The 20,039-nt window shown below is 43.3% G+C and overlaps 1 protein-coding gene across 3 annotated transcripts in view; it reads left to right on the top strand.

Moving 5' to 3' along the window:
* Positions 1 to 16,478, top strand: part of CCDC62 (coiled-coil domain containing 62) — a 38,855-nt gene extending 22,377 nt beyond the window's left edge. For all 3 annotated transcript variants that reach the window (XM_040250665.1, XM_040250664.1, XM_040250662.1), the window contains 3 exons: positions 2,778 to 2,900; positions 13,323 to 13,416; positions 14,105 to 16,478. In XM_040250665.1, the coding sequence (XP_040106599.1) occupies positions 2,778 to 2,900; positions 13,323 to 13,376 (177 nt within the window). In that variant the 3' untranslated portion in view covers positions 13,377 to 13,416; positions 14,105 to 16,478. The remainder of the gene's footprint in view (positions 1 to 2,777; positions 2,901 to 13,322; positions 13,417 to 14,104) is intronic.
* The last annotated feature ends 3,561 nt before the right edge of the window (positions 16,479 to 20,039 follow it).

Genomic DNA, 20,039 nt, shown 5'->3' with positions numbered 1-20,039 from the left:
TTAAAAAAAATCTTCAAAGAAAGAAAGAAATACCCAGCTTATTCAAGCAAGATTTCTCCCCAGTATACTTTTAATTCTCCTGTAGCAGTATTGTTAGCGTGCTTATGTTAGCGTGCTTAATTTTGTCTGTTCTTCAGGTTTTATTTTAACCATAGGACTTTACCTGCATTATTGAACTGAAGTCATACTTAACTTCCCTTCTGTTTTCATTAAACATACTGTAGGTTAGCTTCAGGCAAAATGTCCCTCAGGCCCTCCAAGTGATTGCTGTATCTATTTTTAGTAAATAGTTTAAACACACAGAAAATGAAGAGTAGGAGAAGCAACTGTGTACCTACATTCAGATTTAACATGTTTACCTTTTGCTGTATTTGCTTTAGTTTTCAAGTGTTAAAGAAATAGAATGTTACAGATAAAGAGTAACCTCCATGTGTGACTCTGCCCCGTCTACCCCTGCCACCAGTTAACCACTACCATGAAGTTGTCTCCACATTTGTTTTTATGCTTTTACGTTTTTCATAAAAGTGTACACCTAAACATCACGTACTGTTACTTTGTTTAAAATGTACATAAATGTCTTTTGCAATGTGATTTTCCAGCTCTGTCAGTATTTTGTGACCCTCATCAGTGTTGACATTGTGGACCTGGCCTCGTCATTTTGATGGTTGCTCAATGTGCTGTCCAGTGACCGAATAAACCGTAGTTTGTTTGTTCACACCCCTACATGCAGGCAGTGAGGTTATTTCTGTGTGGGTGTGTGTTTAGTTTCTCAGTCGTGTCCAACTCTTTTCGACCCCATGGACCGTAGCTCGCCAAGCTCCTCTGTCCATGGAATTCTCCAGGCAAGAATACTGGAGTGGGATGCCATTTCCTGCTCCAGAGGACCTTCCCCACCCAGGGATGGAGCCCACTTTTCCTGCGCCGCCTGAATTGAGAGGCTAATTCTTCGTGACAGCCACCGGGGGAGCCCTGAGGTGGTTTCTACACTCACTGTTGTGGATGAGCCAGTGTCTTGATCACGAACAGGCTCCTGATCGCAGCTCTGTCATAAAGAAAATTAGCTCAAGTAAACTTAGTCATTTTGGGGGTTATTTTGGGAAGATATCTGGCTTTGAAAGCATCTGATCTGAGTTCAAATCCCCATTTTGCTTTGTCTTAGCTCAATGACCTTAGTACAGTTATTTAACTTCTTTGAGCCTCAATTTCTTCACCTACAGAAATATAATTAAAGTATCACGGTTGGGGCTTCCTTTGTAGCTCAGACAATAAAGCATCTGCCTCCAATGCAGGAGACCTGGGTTTGATCCCTGAGTTGGGAAGATCCCTGCAGAAGGAAATGGCAACCCACTCCAGTATCCTTGCTTGGAAAATCTCATGGACAGGTGAGCCTGACGGGCTGCAGTCCATGGGGTCACAAAGAGTCAGACACGACTGAGCAACTAACACACACCCACAGCATCACAGTTCCTTGGTTTCAAGGGGATATCGTAGGGCTTGGCCGCTAATGGGTGTTTTGATGAGTGTTGGTTCTCTTTGTTATGAATTGACGGTACTAAGTGTTGACTAGAATCAGGAGCATCTGGAGCGTTCATTCACTGATGGCGAGAATGTAAATGGCAGAACCACTTCGGAAAACACTTGGGTACTTTCTATTAAAAAACTGCTTAAAAAAAAAAAGTTAAATATACACCTACCATATGACCCAGCTATTCTACTCCTGGAGAAATGGAAACATATGACCACATAAATATTCAAGCAGCTTTATTTTCACTAGTTAAAAAAAAACTGGGAACAACCTGAGTATGCTACAGAAGGTGAATAGATAGACAGTGGTTTATCCATACAATGGAATACTTCTCAGCAATAAAAAGGAATGAACTATTTATACACATATAGCGTGGGTGTACCCCCAAGATAGTTATGCTGAGATAAGAAGCCAGACAGACAAAAGTATGTAGTGCATTTATATAAAATTCTAGAAAATGCAAACTAATCTCTTGTGAGAGAAAGCAGATCAGTAGTTGTCTGGGAATGGGAAGGAGGGACTCTGAGAGGCAGGAATTCCCCAGGGACACAGGCATGGTAAATGTGACCTGTATTCATCATGGGTGTGTACATGCGCCAGAACTCACCAGATTTTCACTGAATTGTATAGTTAATTGTATATTCACTGTGGAAAACTCACAGGTTGTACACAGGTTGTATACTGTGAAAAACTTTACACATGTAGAAAATTAAACAAGAATGAACAAACTAAGGTATATTTTTACAAGCTAACAGAGGACTTCCCTGGCGGTCCAGAGGTTAGGACTCTGTGCTCCCAATGCAAAGGACCTAGGCTTGATCCCTGGTCAGGGAACCAAGATCCCCCAGGCTCCATGGTGTGACCAAAAAATTAAAAATTAATTTAAAAGCTAGCAAGCCTTTAGTGTTAAAGTTGCATTTTGTAAGTGTTTTGACTTGATAATTACAGCATTGACAAGTTGATTTAAGAGAGGTAAACAATGCCTACGATTCTTTTATCACATGGGTGTTACTTAATTAGTTGTAGTAAGTTCTGTTGAAGTCAAATTACCTAGTCAAATAGGTTTTGAGAAAGAACTGAAATTTGGTTCTGTTAGTATTTAGTGTTCTGCTTTGGCACGTAACAAACACCTAAAGTCAAAGAACCAGTCATGAACAGTTGACGTTTGTGCCTGTCAGATTGTTCTTGTAGACATAAACGTTGGAAAGTGTTTCTTGATTTCATCAGTGCTTGCGTTCTCTTGTGTTCCCAGGATGATTTTTCTCCCACGAGTAAGCTTCAGCGTTTGCTGGCAGAATCCCGTCAGATGGTCACGGACCTGGAGCTGAGCACCCTGCTTCCCATCAGCTCTGAGAATCTCAGCACCAGCAAAAGCGTACGTGCTTCCTTTTCTTTTGACCCCACCTGAGGTATCCGAACCTTTTCCGTCACTGTGTGCGAACGTCACTTTCTGTAAGAATGGCAGTGTTTTCTTGTCTGGGGGAAGGGGTTCGAAGCCTGGGTTTAAGGAGGAACAGAATGTTGCCGCAGATGGCACCACACCCAGACTTCCTCTTTCCAGTTACCTGGGCACATGCATGTACATTCTGGGGGATTTTTAAAAGACATTTTATTATAGAAAATTTCAAGTACAGAAGTGGAAAGACTGCTTCTAATCCCAGAGTTCCAGTAACCGTCAGCTTTCCTCTGCCTTTGTTTCATCTTCCCCCATCCGTCCCTGTGTTTTCCTGAAACATTTTAAAGCAAACCCTGGACATAATGTCAGGTTTCCCTGGTGGCTCAGTGGGAAAGAATCTACCTGCCAGGGCAGGAGATGCAAGAGACATCTTGCGTCTTGCATTCGATCCCTGGGTCAGGAAGATCCCCTGGAGTAGGAAATGGCAAGGCACTCTAGTGTTCTTGCCTGGAAAATCCCATGGACAGAGGAGCCTGGCCGGTAGCTACAATCCGTGGGGTCACACAGAGTTGAACATGACTTAGCAAAAACAACAACAGACATCATGTCTTTTCACTCATATGTACTTCATTCTGTAGCTCTAACAGATAAGGACTTTTATTACACCCAGCCAGATTCACAGTAACTCTTTAGTATTGTCTAATGACTACACCACCTTAAGGTCTCCCCATTTGTCTCAATTGTTCAAATTAATACTCAATCGAGGTCAGTATTTTGCACTTGAATGAATCCCTGAGGTCTCTCTTCATCACTAACAGTTCCTTCTCCTTCCTTCCCTCCTTCTCTCCTTCCTTCCTCCTCTCTTCTTTCTCTTGTGTTTCATTTTTTAAAAAAATATTTCTTTGTTTGACTGTGCTGGGTGTTGGTTGCAGCACGTGGGATCTTATTAGTTCCTCAACCAGAGAGCAAACCTGAGCCCCCTCCATTGAGTGTAGAGTCTTAGCCACTAGACCACCAGAGAAGTCCCTTCTTTCTTTGTCTTTTGATGCCACTTGTTTGTGGGAGAAGCACTGGGTCATTGTCCCGTAGGTTTCCCCAGGGACTGAGATAGGCTTGATGACTCCATCCTCACTGTTGCGTCACACATACCTCTAGCCTCCAAATTCCTGTAAGCTAGTATTTCTGTCTAGTGACTTGTTGAGACTTGGGGTCAGTTTGGGTTCTTCTTGTTTGCTTTGGCGCTACGCCCTCATGGGTGACACCCAGTCGGCGGCCTAGTGCATCGTATCAGGAGGATCCTCATGTCTGGTTGCCCCACTTGTGGATGTCAGACTTAATGGGGAGATTGTCAGCCTGAGCTTTTTTATTGTAGTTCACTTAATGACTTTTGCGTTTCTTGATTGTTATGCTTTAGATCTGTTGTTTCATTAGGAATTGCAGAATAGTCATTTTCTAAATCTGTCAATCTTTGGGGAGTGTGTCACACCTTAATTCTGCTTTCTCTGAGCACAGGAGCATTGCAGTAGCAGTGACGTAAGCTGCTTTGTAGATTTTACAGCCTGACATAAATAGTGAAAAGAACATCGAACTTGAAATCAGGACACTTGAGTCCCAGTTTCCCAGTCTGTAAAATGCAAGCTTGAGATGGGTGCTATGAGATTCCAGGTCCGTTAGTTGGATGTGCTGTGGACATAGTTCAAGATACTTGAAAGCCATTGAGTTAAACTTTTTTGTATCCCTGACCAAATAAAATTAAAAAGATCTGCAAGACATTGAAATACCATCTGTTTAAATTTTTAAAATTTATTTTTGGCCGCACTGTGTTTTAGTTGCAGCAGGCAGGATATTTGCTGTAACAGACGGGATCTTTCATTTCAGTGCACCAGCTTCTCTCTAGTTGTGACGTGAGGGCTTAGGTGCCCTTCTGTCTGTGGGATTTTATTTCCCCGACCAGGGACGGAACCTGTGCCCCTTCATTGGAAGGTAGATTTTTTTTTTTTAACTTTTTTACTTTGTATTGGGGTATAGCTGATTAACAATGCTGTGATAGTTTGAGGTGAACAGGGAAGGGACCCAGTCATACATATACATGTATCCATTCCCCCCCAAACTCCCCTCCCATTCAGGAAGGCGGATTCTTACCACTGGACCACAATGTAATCCCTGAAATACCTCTTTTTTAACCATTTACTTATTTATTTATCGCTGCACCTGGGGCTTCCTCCAGTTTTGGTGAGCGGGGGCTACTCTGGCTGTAGTGCCTGGGCTCCTCATCGCAGTGGTTTCTCTTGTTGCAGAGCACGAGCCCTGTGCACAGGCTTGGTAGCTGTGGTGCATGGGCTTGGTTGCTCTGCAGCACGTGGGGTCTTCCCGCACCAGGGATTGAACCCGCGTCTTCTGCATTGGTAGGCAGATTCTTTACCACTGAGCCACCAGGAAAGCCCTTAATGCCTGTATGCAGGCGTGCATATGTGCGAAGTTGGTTCAGTCGTGTCCAAGTCTTTGTGACCCACTGGACTAGAACCCACCAGGCTCCTCTGCCCATGAGATTCTTCAGATAAGAATGTTGGAGGGTTGCCATTCCCTTCTCCAGGGGATCTTCCCAACCCTGGGATCGAACCCACGTCTCTTATGTCTCCTGCATTGGCAGGCAGGTTCTTTACCACTAGTGCCACCTGGGAAACACTAGGCTCAGTGGTAAAGAATCTGCCTGCCAAGCAAGAGACGTGGGTTCAGTCCCTGGGTTGGGAAGATCCCCTGGAGGAGGAAATGGCAACCCACTCCAGCATCCCTGCCTGGGAAATCCCATGGACAGAGGATCCTGGCGGGCTACAGTCCATGGGGTCAAAAAAGAACTGGAACCAACTTAGCTACTGAACAACCACCACCAACATCCCTCTCAAGACATAGAACATCTCCATCATCCCAGAAAGTTCCCTCATGGTCTTTGGAGTGAATCTTTCCCTACCTCCACCCTAGGCAACTACTGATTTGACTTTTATCATTAGAGAATAGTTTTGCCTGTTCTAGAACTTCATGTAAATGCAGTGATACAGGTTGTACTGTTACCTTATGACCAACCTAGACAGCATATTCAGAGAAGGCAATGGCAACCCACTCCAGTACTCTTGCCTGGAAAATCCCATGGACAGAGGAGCCTGGTGGGCTGCAGTCCGTGGGGTCCCTAGGAGTTGGACATGACTGAGCGACCTCACTTTCACTTTTCACTTTGATGCATTGGAGAAGGAAATGGCGTCCCACCCCCGTGTTCTTGCCTGGAGAATCCCAGGGAGGGGGGTGCCTGGTGGGCTTTCGTCTATGGGGTCGCACAGAGACAACTGAAGCGACTTAGCAGCAGCAGCAGCAGACAGCATATTAGAAAGCAGAGACATTACTTTGCCAACAAAGGTCTGTCTGGTCAAAGCTATGGTTTTTCTAGGAGTTATGTATGGATGTAAGAGTTGAACTATAAAGAAAGCTGAGTGCCGAAGAATTGATGCTTTTAAACTGTGGTGTTACAGAGAAGACTCTTGAGAGTCCCTTGGATTGCAAGGAAATCCAACCAGTCCATCCTAAAGGAAATCAGTCCTGGATATTCATTGGAAGGACTGATGCCGAAGCTGAAACTCCAATACTTTGGCCACCTGATGGGAAGAACTGACTCATTGGAAAAGACCCTGATGCTGGGAAAGATTGAAGTTGGGAGGAGAAGGGGATGACAGAGGATGAGATGGTTGGATGGCATCACTGACTCAATGGACATGGGTTTGAATAAACTCTGGGAGTTGGTGATGGACAGGGAGGCCTGGCGTGCTGCAGTCCATGGGGTCACAAAGAGTCGGACACAACTAAGTGACCAAATAACTGACTGACTTACAGGTTGTACTCCTTATCTAGCTTCTTTCAGTAGAATTATTTTGAGATTCATACGTGTTGCTGTTTATCAGTATTTCACTCTTTTTTGTTGCTGATTAGCATTCCATTGTATGAAAAGACCACAGTTTGTTTATTTGCCTGTTGATGGGCTATTTGGGTTGTTTCCAGTTTTGGACTATCATAAGTAAAGCTGTGAACATTTCACACACACAAGCCTTTTTTTAAAATGGACATATGTCTTCATTTCTCTAAGGCTAAATACCTAGAAGTAGAATTGCTAGTTATAGTATTTAAATTTTTAATAAACTGGCAAGTCATTTTTCAGATTGGTTGGTACCATTTTACATCCCTCCCAGCCCTGTATGAAAGACCTAGGCTCTCCACAGCCTCACGCAACCGTGGTTTTTTTTTAATCATTAATTTTTGGCTGTACTGGGTCTTCGTTGCTGCTCACGGGCTTTCTCTGGTTGTGGTGAGCGGGGCGCTACTCTCTGTTTGTGGGGTGCCAGCTTCTCATTGTAGTGGCTTCTCTTGTTGCAAAGCAGAGGCTCTCGTGTGCTGGCTCAGTAGTTGAGGCTCAGTAGTAGTTACTCCGTGGCGTATGGAGTCCTCCCGGACCCAGCAATCAAATCGTTGTCTCCTGCTTTGGAAGGTGGAGTGTTAACCACTGGCCCACCAGGGAAGTCCCTGGCCTCAGTTTTGTCAGTCCGTTTGATTTTAGCCATTCGAGTATATTTGACATAGCATCTCACTGCCATTGACTAATTTGCATTTTCCTGATAAGCTAACGACAAGCAACTTCATGTGCTCCTTGGCCCTTCAGGTGTCTTCTCCTCCTATGTACTCTGCTCTACCAGCATCTCTAGAATCAGTGAATCAGTTCAATTCAGTTCAGTCGCGTCCGACTCTTTGTGACCTCATGAATCGCAGCACGCCAGGCCTCCCTGTCCATCACTAACTCCCGGAGTGCACCCAAACCCAGTCAGTGATGCCATCCAACCATCTCATCCTCTGTCGTCCCCTTCTCCTCCTGCCCTCAATCTTTCCCAGCATTAGGGTCTTTTCCAATGAGTCAGCTCTTCGCATCAGGTGGCCAAAGTATTGGAGTTTCAACTTCAACATCAGTCCTTCCAAGGAACACCCAGGACTGATTTCCTTTAGGATGGACTGGTTGGATCTCCTTGTGGTCCAAGGGACTCTCAAGAGTCTTCTCCAACACCACAGTTCAAAAGCATCAATCCTTCTGTGCTCAGCTTTCTTTATAGTCCAACTCTCACATCCATACATGACCACTGGAAAAACCATAGCTTTGACTAGACAGACCTTTGTTGGCAAAGTAATGTCTCTGCTTTTTAATATGCTGTCTAGGTTGGTCATGACTTTCCTTCCAAGGAGTAAGCGTCTTTTAATTTCATGGCTGCAGTGATTTTGGATCCCCCAAAAATAAAGTCAGCCACTGTTTCCCTATCTATTTGCCATGAAGTGATGGGACCAGATGCCATGATCTTAGTTTTCTGAATGTTGAGCTTGAAGCCAAGTTTTTCAGTCTCCTCTTTCACTTTCATCAACAGGCTTTTTAGTTCCTCTTCACTTTCTGCCATAAGGGTGGTGTCATCTGCATATCTGAGGTTATTGATATTTCTCCCGGCAATCTTAATTCCAGCTTGTGCTTCCTCCAGCCCAGCGTTTATCATGATGTGCTCTGCATATAAGTTAAATAGGCAGGTGACAATATACAGCCTTGATGGACTCCTTTTCCTCTTTGGAACCAGTCTGTTGGTCCATGTCCAGTTCTAACTGTTGCTTCCTGACCTGCATACAGATTTCTCAAGAGGCAGGTCAGGTGGTCTGGTATTCCCATCTCTTTCAGAATTTTCCACAGTTTATTGTGATCCACACAGTCAAAGGCTTTGGCATAGTCAATAAAGCAGAAATAGATGTTTTTCTGGAACTTTCTTGCTTTTTTCATGATCCAGCGGATGTTGGCAATTTGATCTCTGGTTCCTCTGCATTTTCTAAAACCAACTTGAACATCTGGAAGTTCACGGTTCACGTATTGCTGAAGCCTGGCTTGGAGAATTTCAAGCATTACTTTACTAGTGTGTGAGATGAGTTCAACTATGTGGTAGTTTGAGCATTCTTTGGTGTTGTCTTTCTTTGAGATTGGAATGAAAACACTTTTTCCAGTCCTGTGGCCACTGCTGAGTTTTCCAAATTTGCTAGCATATTGAGTGCAGCACTTTCACAGTATCATCTTTCAGAATTTGAAATAGCTCAACTGGAATTCTATCACCTCCACTAGAATCAGTGAATAATACATTGGAAAATATATGACATCTGAAGGCAGTATTTTTGCCAACTAAATGATTATCTGATTCTAGCTGTGGGATGTTAAGCAAGAGATTTAATCACTTTCCCTCTCCTGTGAAAGGAATGGTTGTGATGAGATCTCTCTTCTGGACCTTTCCAACTCAAAAATTCTTTTAAACCAAGTTTTCAGTAACCTTTTCACTAACCTGAAGTGTCTTTAAGTCCTTTGCCCATTTTAAATATGAGTTGTCGATATTTCCTAGGAAGATTTTTTTCTTGACAAAATCTTTGCAGCATCAGTGAAGTTGTTTCTTTACATTGGGGTAGAACATTTTTAAGTACTGGTAAGAGTTTTTAAAGTTTTTAACAGCATTTATTGAGGTATAGTTCACCTGTCCATAACCTTCCCCCATGTAGAAGTGTACAATTCAGTGGTTTAGTATATTTACAAAGTTGTGCAACCATCACCATGATCCAGCTTTAGCACATTTTCATCATTCCAGAAGAACCTTGCACCCACTGGCAGTTACTCCCCATTTTACTTTCCCCCTGCTTCAGGCTGATGTTCATCTGCTTTCTGTCCTTGTGGATTTGTTGGGCAGAGATTTTTTCATCAGAGTTTGTTGAATAGAATTCAGAAGACCCATAAATTTTGATGGAGAGGGGGTAAAAATTACACATTAGGTTATTTTTGTTAACTCTAATTGAAATAGAGCACTTCCTTCAATTATGAATATAGGAAATAAGCCATCATCGTACCTGCTACTTATGATCTTATCATTAGTAGAAATAACAGATTCCTACCACATTGCAGTTATTATTGGTATCTTTAAATAGCATGTACACTAAGTACTGTGTCAGAATTACAGACCATTAGGCCTGCTGCTAGACCTTATTATTTAATGCACTAATAAAGAAGGCTATATACTATTGTATCACAGTCTTATTTAGTATTTTGATAACCACAGTTATAGCTGCCATAATGCAACATATGGGTTCCTAAAAATCACCACACAATGCAAAAACTGCCCAATAAAAACCATACAATTTATGGGGAAAATGGGATTAGGAGCATAGCCTCAAAACCTTTTTCACTGACACATCTTTAAAAGGACATTTAAATGGTAGGACAGCTTTATGCATGTTAAATAGTTAAGAAACACACAAATATTGCCATAAATGTGGCACTTTACCCTGAAAAAGCCCTGAAGTTTGCAGGTAGCATTGGGTGTTGGAGAGGTTGCAGCCTGTGGCTCACTGGAAAGTGGTCGAAGGAGGGTGACTGGATGGAAAGTCGTAGCAGTAGGTGTGGATGTGTTTCATGACACCCCCGGGCCGAGGGCTGGTGGGCGTTGGAGGGGTCTGGAAGTAGGGGTGGGTATATTCCTACGTGACCCAGCCCAGTTCACCTAGGTTTCTTGTGGACAAAAATTACGCATTAACAAACTCATACAACTCAAGTCATTCTTAAATATATCAGATAAGTTGGAACAAATTCGTGTTTTCAAAACAGTTGTCATAGCAGAACCAACTATACTTCAGAATCATCCTTCTGACAGCTTCTACTTGCCCTCATGGCCTCCAGTTCTTCTCTTAACCTCCTCTTTGGGGTTTTGGGTTAATTTCTCAGATGTAGTCAGGAGCTCCCTCACGTTTGTCCTCATAGCACCGCTGGGGTGTGTGTGTCAGAGTGCATGTCCCAGCACATGACAGCTGGGAACGTCCATGGGTCTCTGCTCCCGCTTTAGCCCCTTTAGGAGCCTCCATCACTCATCCTGGCCCCCACCCCCCGGTATAGCACAGGCCATACCTGCTACAGAGTATGCTTGGTAAATACCGTGAATGGAGCTGGTAGGAGAGTTCAGGAAGAATGCAGAAGGGTGACCACAGGTGCAGATGGAAAAAATGCTACAGCTCTTCAAGTTTGGTGAAAACTTGGTTTAAGAGAATTTTTGAGCTAGAAAGAGCCAGAAGAGAGATCTCATCACAACCATTCTTTTTACAGGAGAGGGAAAGTGATTAAATCTCTTGCTTAACATCCCACAGCTAGAATCAGATAATCATTTAGTTGGCAAAAATACTGCTTTCAGATGTAATATATTTTCCAATGGATTATTCACTGATTCTAGAGATGTTGGGAAAGCAAAATTTAACTAACAGAAATCTACTTGGCAATGCACTTTGCAAATTCTGCCCCTCTGGTCCTTTGAGTGGAGTATTGCTGGTTACAGAAAAAGTAAATAATTTTGTAAAAAATTCTTAATTTTTGCAGCAGGGAAGCAGGATAAGTTCTGAGCAGCCTGTCTGCTTCCCCAGGATTTTGCCATCTGTCGCTAAAGACAAGGGTCTTAATTGAAAGCCTGTCTCTGAAATAGGCACTCTCACATTGCTGGGGAAGCACAAAGTGCTTCCGTCCTTCTGGCAAGGAACCCGTCGATGTCTAAAACTTGCCCTGGCAGCATCACTTTGGGACTCTCTCATTCACATACAGCTGTGTGTATGTAAAATGGTATATGGACAAGTTTTTCATGGCAGCCTTGCTTTATTTTTATATTATTATTTTAAAAATATTTATTTTTACTTATTCATTTATTTGGCTGCACCAGGTCTTAGTTGTGGCATATGAACTCTTAGTTGCAGCTTGTGGGATCTAGATTCTTCGATGAGGGATCGAACCTAGGTCCCCTGCGCTGGGAGCGTGGAGTCTTAGCCACTGGACCACCAGGGAAGTCCCATGGCAGCATTGCTTTATAACAGCCAAAGTTAGGAACTGATCTAAGTGTCCAGCAAGAAGAATCTGAGTGAATAGCTGTGGCCTGTCCACCTGATGGAATATTACCCTGAGACAGAATAGGAAGGTCCTAGGTGCGGAGATGTTTCCAGGATGGTCAGTTTAGTCATTCAGTTGTGTCCGACTCTGCGACCCCATGGACTGTAGCACACCAGACTTCCCTGTCCATTACCAACTCCGAGAGCTTGCTCAAACTCATGTCCATTGAGTTGGTGATGCCATCTAACCATCTCATCCTCTGTCATCCCCTTCTCCTCCTGCCTTCAGTCTTTCCCAGCATCAGGGTCTTTTTCAGGATGTACTAGTGAGTGAAAGGAGACAGGATCCTGAAAGGTTCATGTGCTATTCTACATATGAGGTGGGGACAGGAATCTGTCTATGTGTATATGTTCAAACCATGCTCTTTAAAAAACATTAATTTAAAAATAGAGGAAAAAAAGGAATGAGTGAGACAGCACAGCTGCCACACCACCAGCAGCAGGCCTCCTGTGGGGTGGGGTGGGTTTTAGTTTCAGCCTGAAACTGAGGTTGGAGTTTTGACCCGAACACAGGACTCAGTCCCCTCATCAGTAGTTGGCAGCTGTTGGGATTACCTGTCAAGGTTCTTAACCTTGTCTGTGGCAGGCTGGAAAAGCCTATGGATCCCTTTCAGAATCATCTTTTAAATTTTATTTTAGTATCATTTTAAAAATTTTATTTGTTTTTGGCTGTGCCGCGAGGCATGGAAGCGTGGAGTCTTAACCACTGGACCACCAGGGAAGTCCCCGCTAGTATCATCATATTGTAAAATACATAGGAAGGCTATCCCAGTAGAGAGGAAAGCAGCGTGATTAAGAGCCCAGGGGTCTGGAAGCACCGAGAAGAATCCTAACGTGGCTCAAAGGCTGGCCCCGTGCTAAGATGAGGCGGCTGAGCAAGCCTAGGTTCACCACTGGAGTTTACCAGTGTCTTTCCAAGTATCCTCCTCCTCTTCTTTCCATCTTCTTTTTTAATATCTTCCCAAAACCTAACCATGTTAACGCCCTCAGTAGGCACTGTGCTGAATTAAAGCGTTGCTCAGAGTTGTGGAGTCTTCTTGATGACCCTTGTCCTCACTGCAGGCTCACCACAGAGTCTATATTAAGGCTGACAGAGAGCCAGTTATATTTGGGCGTTAGCTGACTCCCAGGGTTTAGCCATAACACGCATACGGTAAAGCAAATAGAACATTCCAACTGCAGGCTTAGAGACAGAGGGGCCCCACACATGAGCAGGAAATCAGTCCATCTTTGTTGGCTAGATGGATGATGGTTGTATGAAATTGCTTCATTGTATTTCATTAATTCCCTACTGTCTTTTAAAGGCATTTCTGCTGTATTTGTGTATTGTCCTCCTAAGTATTTTCTTGTTCCATCCTGGGTACTCATTTGGGAATTGTTTTGTAGAATATGGAAGTCTCAGAAGAGTCAGCTGAAAAAAATACCCCTCTCGGTAACTGAAGAAAACAAAAGTTAACTTCAGTGTTCATTGTGATCGTGGGTAAGTCACCTTTCCTTATCTCACTTTATATTTATATTTAATAAGTAACTTGGGAACGTTGATAATCTAGAAGCACGGCAATGAGTTTGACCTGTAGTCCTTTCTCTTTTGCCTGACCTATTTATACACACCTTGTAAATTTAATCAGAGTCAAATGTCAGTTACTTATAAGAGAAATGCAGATCAAAAAGTTCTTGTTCTCAGTACCTAGAATTTTAAGCCTAAAGAAGTGAATGCATATAGCTTTCAAACTCCCATGTCAGCATTTCATCCGAATGTCTGTCTGGAAAGAAGTCTTTCCATGGGGTTTCGAGTCTTCTAAAAAGGGCTTATTGACCCAGGAAGCACTTTCTTGATTTGTGTTTCCTTCTATCGAACCTTCATTTCCTATGCCAAGTTTCTTTAGAAGCCAGTTTGATAAGTTAAAATATAAAATCATCTCAGTTGTTTTCCACTTAAGCATAAGAACATTTTTTACGATTGTGAACGCACCAAGCGTAAGCAGCCCTCTCTTCCTGTCTTCTTTCTCTTTCCTGAGAAGTCTTCATATTTATAATAGTTCGCATGACCTTATGTTGTTGAGAATCAAGACTGTATAGTTCATTTTTTTTTTAGAAGCTGGGAGCTTATCGCACACCATCCAGTGCCCATTGATTTTGATTTGATTAACTCTGTTTCCTTCCCACAGAAGCTGATTTCTCATCCATGTGGAAGGCAGGAAGCAGACATCCATACCTAATACTTAGCCTTGAAAACAAAAAGAGGATGGTAATCCTTTGTAAGCAACATCTAATACCAAAGGGGAGCTGAAACCGAAAGTTAATTTTTAAACATCTGTATCTTGTTTGTCTTCAGGTTAGCCATTTTCATGTGGAAGAAATATTTTTCATGTGGAAGAAATGGGACCTAATTGTATATTACATGTAATATGCCACCTTGGAATTTATGCTAACAGAGAAAAAGCCTTCTCTATAAAGATGCTGACTCTGGTTAAATGCTCCAGAAGCTCTTTAAAAGTGTGAACATCAAATAGAGAATCCATGCATAAAAAATGCTGTTTTAGCCATCTGATTTTTTTAAACCTGTGCATACATTTACATTATAGCCAGTAGCTTATTGGCGTCAGCTCCAAATATATGAGAAATATTGTTCCCTTGTAGTTTTAGCCCTGAACTTGGCTCTGTAAATAGCCATGAAGTGATATGTTATAAAACCTTTTTAACTGCAAACTATCTCTTGGGTTCCTGACAGTTGAGGTCCTTCTGTCCCAAAAGCTGAGCAGAGCTCCCTCTTGTCTGGATCAGTAGTAGTCCCATCAACTTGTACAAACCAAAGCTCGCTGGAAGATCAAGTTTTATATGCATTTTTTTTTTTTAATCCTTGAAGACTGAAACTTCTGTTTTAACCTGTAAAGTAATTTTTAAAGAATATAATGATCAGCTTCAGTCAATAAAAAATATTTTTAATAATAAAAATAGTTTTTTGGGGTTTCTTTTTCTGACACAGGAGCGAAATAAGGAAGGTTACTCTCTTGAAACCAAACCTGGCAAGTTAATTTCCTGAGGAATGGGAAGGCAGTTTTTTTAAGCACTGCCGATATCAAAGTTCTGTTGTGCTGTATCAGAGCCCCTTTGTTGAAAGGTTTCAGTGCTACTTCAGAGATGATTTTCATGAGAGTGGGGGAGCCACCCCATTTAGCCTTTTTAATGAGGGTGCTGAAAAGAGAAATTGGGCGAAGTTTGGCTATGTTCTTTATAAACGCCTGCTCTCTTCCCAGGCTAGGCTGGTTTATACAGGGCCAAACTGAGAAAGGTGCTGTGTAGAGTCGACTGTGAACCATTGCCTCCAAGCTAGAAACCCAAAATGTCCCTGGAGAGGCCGACTTTCTGTCTGAGAAACAAAATATTAAATTTTCTCCTTCTCTTCATGATAGGTTCACGGCTGCACATCAACTTACCTAGTGAAAAGAGAGAACACTGATGAGATGCTAAGAACAATTTCAGGGACCTGAAGGATTTGAAAAAAGTCCAGTTGTTTTGTAACTAAATGTCTTTTAGCTCATAGAGTTATAGTATCTACCCATACCTATTCTTACCCATCCACATTCTTGTGTATTACAGTACATGATTTCAAAAATGGAAACCTTAGTGTTATCAATTTATCTGTCTCAACCCTAGTTATTTAAGTCCATAAGCAATTTCTATGAAAGAGAGGCAGCCTTTGGTTACAAGATAAAACTAGATTTCAGCCTTTATATTTTGTCATCAATATATTTCATCTTGAGAGGGGAATTCCCTGGCAGTCCAGTGGGTAGGACTCTGTTTTCACTGCCAAGGGTGAGGGTTTGATTCCTGGTTGGGGAAGTGGTTTTTCCGGTAGTCATGTATGGATGTGAGAGTTGGACTATTAAAAAAAGCTCAGCGCCGAAGAATTGAAGATTTTCAACTGTGGTGTTGGAGAAGACTCTTGAGAGTCCTTTGGACTGCAAGGAGATCAAACCAGTCAATCCTAAATGAAAGCGGTTCTGAATATGCATTGGCAGGACTGATGCTGAAGCTGAAATCCCAATATTTTGGCCATGTGATGTGAAGAACTGACTCATTTGAAAAGACCCTGATGCTAGGAAAGATGGAAGGCAGAAGGAAAATGGGACGACAGGATGAGATGGTTGGATGGCATCACCAACTCAATGGACTTGAGTTTGAGCAAGCTCCGGGAGTTGGTGATGGACAGGGAAGCCTGGCATGCTGCAGTCCATGGGGTCACAAAGAGTCGGACACGACTGAGCAACTGAACTGAACTGGGGAAGTAGGATCCCATAGGCCATGCAGAGTGGCCAAAAAAGGAGGCAACTGAATTGTACTATAATTTGCCTGCCAGAAATTATCTCGGCCTTCAAAAGAGACTGATGGAAGTGTATTTTTAGAGTTTGTGAACAGATCTATTAAATAGAAATAACCCAAAAGAAAGAAATTCTGAATAAAGATAATACTGAAATTCTGAATACAAGATAATACTTAACAGTTTTACCTAAAAAGTGCTAATAAAATGCAAAGGATTGAGGGTCACTATGGGGTAAGCTTGGTTTATTTCAGGAAACGTGGCTGAGGTTTAGAACCTTGTGTGTGTGTGTGTTAATCACTCAGTCGTGTCTGACTCCTTGTGACAATACGGACTGTAGCCCACCAGGCCCCTCTGTCCTTGGGATTTTCCAGGCAAGAATACTGGAGTGGGTGGCCATTTCCTTCTCCAGGGGATCTTCCCGACCCAGAGATTGAACCTGGTTCCTCATTCGCAGGCAGGTTCTTTACCATCTAAGCCACAAGGGAAGCCCCAGAACTTTGTGTATACCATTGATCCTGGAGTTGTTCTTGGTGACCTTGACCTGAGATTTTTCTTCTCTGGTTAGATACCAGTAGCTACAGTGGCTGTTTCAAAGCCATGCATCTTTGTTTCTCTTGAGCCGTGTGATGACAATTCTGTTGGGGTCCATTTCAAAAAGGTTCATTATTCTGGGCCAAACAGAATCATCATAGTAACCACTTCATACGTGATATAGAACAATGAATACAATCAGATTAAGAAACCAGGCACATTAATCAGAACCACAGCTGACAAGGTAGGTTAAAAACCAGAATGGTCCTTGGGTCCTCAGCCAAATGCACGCTTAAGAGGTCTAGCAAAGAGACAAAATAATTTGAGCTCACATTAAATATTGTTTTCCTGGCCACTGCAGACACAACAGGGAGCAAAGCAGACTCAATCTTTGTTTACAGTCTAGTGGAAATTGTTTAGTTGTTAAGTCATGTCCAACTCTTGTGTGACCCCATGGACTGTGGCCCCCCCAGGATCCTCTGTCCATGGGATTTCCAGACAAGAATACTGGAATGGGTTGCCATTTCCTTCTCCAGGGGACCTTCCTGACTCAGGGAGCAAACCCATGTCTCCTGATTTGGCAGATGGGTTCCTCACCACTGAGCCACCAGGGATGCCCACCTAGTGGAAGAGACAGATCTGAATCAAATAACTGCAGATAGGTTGTGAAAAACTGGTAAGTGCTACGAAAAATAAAGCTTTGAGCTACTGTGTCAGCGTACAGTAGGGGCATAGGTCAAGAGTGGAGGGTTCCGGGAAGGCTTCCCTGAGGAAGTGACATCTGAACTAAGCCTAAAGATGAATAGATGCTGACTGGCAAACAGGAAGGAAAAGAGCATTCCAGATAAATGGTAACAGCATGTGCAAAGGCCCTGAGGTAGAAAGGAGTGTGATACAGTTTCTGACCTGATGGACTAGGATGGAGCAAGATGAGGCAGGAAAGAGGCTGGGACACCAGATCAGACACGTCAGTGAGGCAGCGTGGGAACTGCAGCACATTATTTAGTAAGTCCAATGATGTAAACTCTACTGTTTGTTTTCTTGGTTTTCCTTGTGAGTGAGTGAAGTCGCTCAGTCGTCCAACTCTTTGCAATCCCATGGACTGTAGCCCACCAAGCTTCTCCATCCATGGGATTCTCCAGGCAAGAATACTGGAGTGGGTTGCCATTTCCTTCTCCAGGGGATCTGCCCAACGCAGGGGTCGAACCCAGGTCTCCCACATTGCAGGCAGAAGCTTTAACCTCTGAGCCACCAGGGCCTTGTAATCAGGTCTAAGTTATCCAGTTATCCTAAATGCTCCTAAATATCCAATATCCTAAATGCTTTGCCCTTGTAATGGCCCAGGGGAAGCATTAAACAGCACTGGAGATATGCAACAAAAGGCAGAATCTCAGCCGAATGGTGACAGCCACTTTTCGAATCAGGTCTCCTGCCTGAAGGGGTTCTCACGAGGGACCTGACAGATTGAGGGTGGGAAAGATTGTGTCCTTGTGTCCGTAGGATGTGCCAAATCACGGGGGACTCTGTATTTACTTTTTCAGCTCCTTCATTCCACACACATTTTTGCTGGATGTTACTAATGCACCAGACACCCTGCTAGGCACCACCAGGAAAAAACTGAGTAAGGCAGGGAACCCCTTGGTGGTCCAGTGATCAGGGAACTCAGATTGCACAGTCTCTACTGTGTGACCAAAAATTACTACAAAAAAAAAAGTAAGACAGGGTGGTCCTTGCCCTCTAGCTGCTCAAATATCTTTTCTTACAAACAGATCAGTCATACTTCATTAGAGATGTCTTTAACAAAGTACTCTGGGATCCCAACAGTATTGAGCACAGCTCCTGGCACAGTTATCAACCCTTTATTATTGATAGGAGTGGTAGTTGGTTGCTGACCTTAAGTCCCTGTGGCAGACATTGCTTTTTTTTTTTTTTTAATTTATTTTTTGGCTGTGCTACGTGGCACATAGGATCTTAGTTCCCTGACCAGGGATTGAACACATGCCCCCTGCATTAGGAGCTCAGGGTCTTAACCACTAGGCCTCCAGGGAAGTCCCAAGTCCCTGTGGCAGACATTCTAAACCCAGAAGGGGTGTTGCCTGGTTTAAAAGGAGATGCATGAAGGTCACATAATACGCGCTTTTGTTGAATGTGGAAAAAGGTGTTTGAGAAACAGCTGGTCTGGAGCCTGCAAATCCCTTTCCTGCAGGCCTTCTTCCCCCACAGCTATTGACTAGGGGCTGAGGGTTAAAATGAAATAATACACGCAGAGGGTTTTACCTAGTGCCTAGCAAATACTAAGCATTTAGTAAATATTAGCTGTGCTTAGTCACTCAGTTATGTCCTGTTGTTTGGAACCCCATGGTCTGCAGCCCGCCAGGCTTCTCTGTCCATGGGGATTCTCCAGGCGAGACTCCTGGAGTGGGTTGCCATGCCCTTCTTCAGGGGACCTTCCCAACCCAGGGATGGAACCCAGGTTTCCTGCATTGCAGGCAGTTTCTTCACTGTCTGAACCAACAGGGAAGCCCAACTATTGGCTATTGTTATTTTACTGTAAAGATTTCCAGTGATTAGAATTAGATTAAAGCGGGGTTATTTCCTCTTTATAAGGGAGTAAGAGGAAAGCCTTGTTAAATAAATCTTTCAAGTTCCCAGTGTCAGCTCCGGGACTGGACAGAGGAACCAGTGAGGTTACAGAAGGGGTCCAGCAAACAACATTCAGGGTTATGTAGGTGTCACCTTCCCACTTCAAGGAGTGTCCTTAGTTTTGGGTGATTTCACACCTATACTCTGAGAGGAAAGCTGAGGCCAGCAGAAACAAAATAACCATTTGAGAGCATACCTGTGATTTAAAAAGAAAAAAAAACTTTTAATTTTGTGACTGGTAATTTTAGAAGCAAACCAGTAATAATATTAAAAAAGAAAAGAAAAAGAAGACTCACATCACCTCCTGTGGCATCTGCTGCATGCTCTCTGATGGCCCAGCTCTGGGTTGGTGCAGAGCTGTCTCCAGGCTGTACCAGCCCTGCCTCTCTCGGTCAGGTTCTCAGCTCTAGGAGGGTCTCTGAAAAGTCATCCCACAGTCCCGCGTGGATTACAGCTGCAGTTACATTACACCTGGGCTTCCCAGGTGGCGCTAGTGGTAAAGAACACTCCTGCCAATGCAGGGGAAGTAAGAGACAGTGGTTCGATCCCTGGGTCGGGAAGATCCCCCGGAACAGGGCATGGCAACCCACTCCAGTATTCTTGCC

The sequence above is a fragment of the Oryx dammah genome, unplaced genomic scaffold (genome assembly GCF_014754425.2).
Source record: "Oryx dammah isolate SB20612 unplaced genomic scaffold, SCBI_Odam_1.1 HiC_scaffold_12, whole genome shotgun sequence".
Classification (NCBI taxonomy): Eukaryota; Metazoa; Chordata; class Mammalia; order Artiodactyla; family Bovidae; genus Oryx; species Oryx dammah.
Note: the sequence above shows the minus strand (reverse complement) of the source record. Positions and strands in the feature narration are given on the sequence as shown.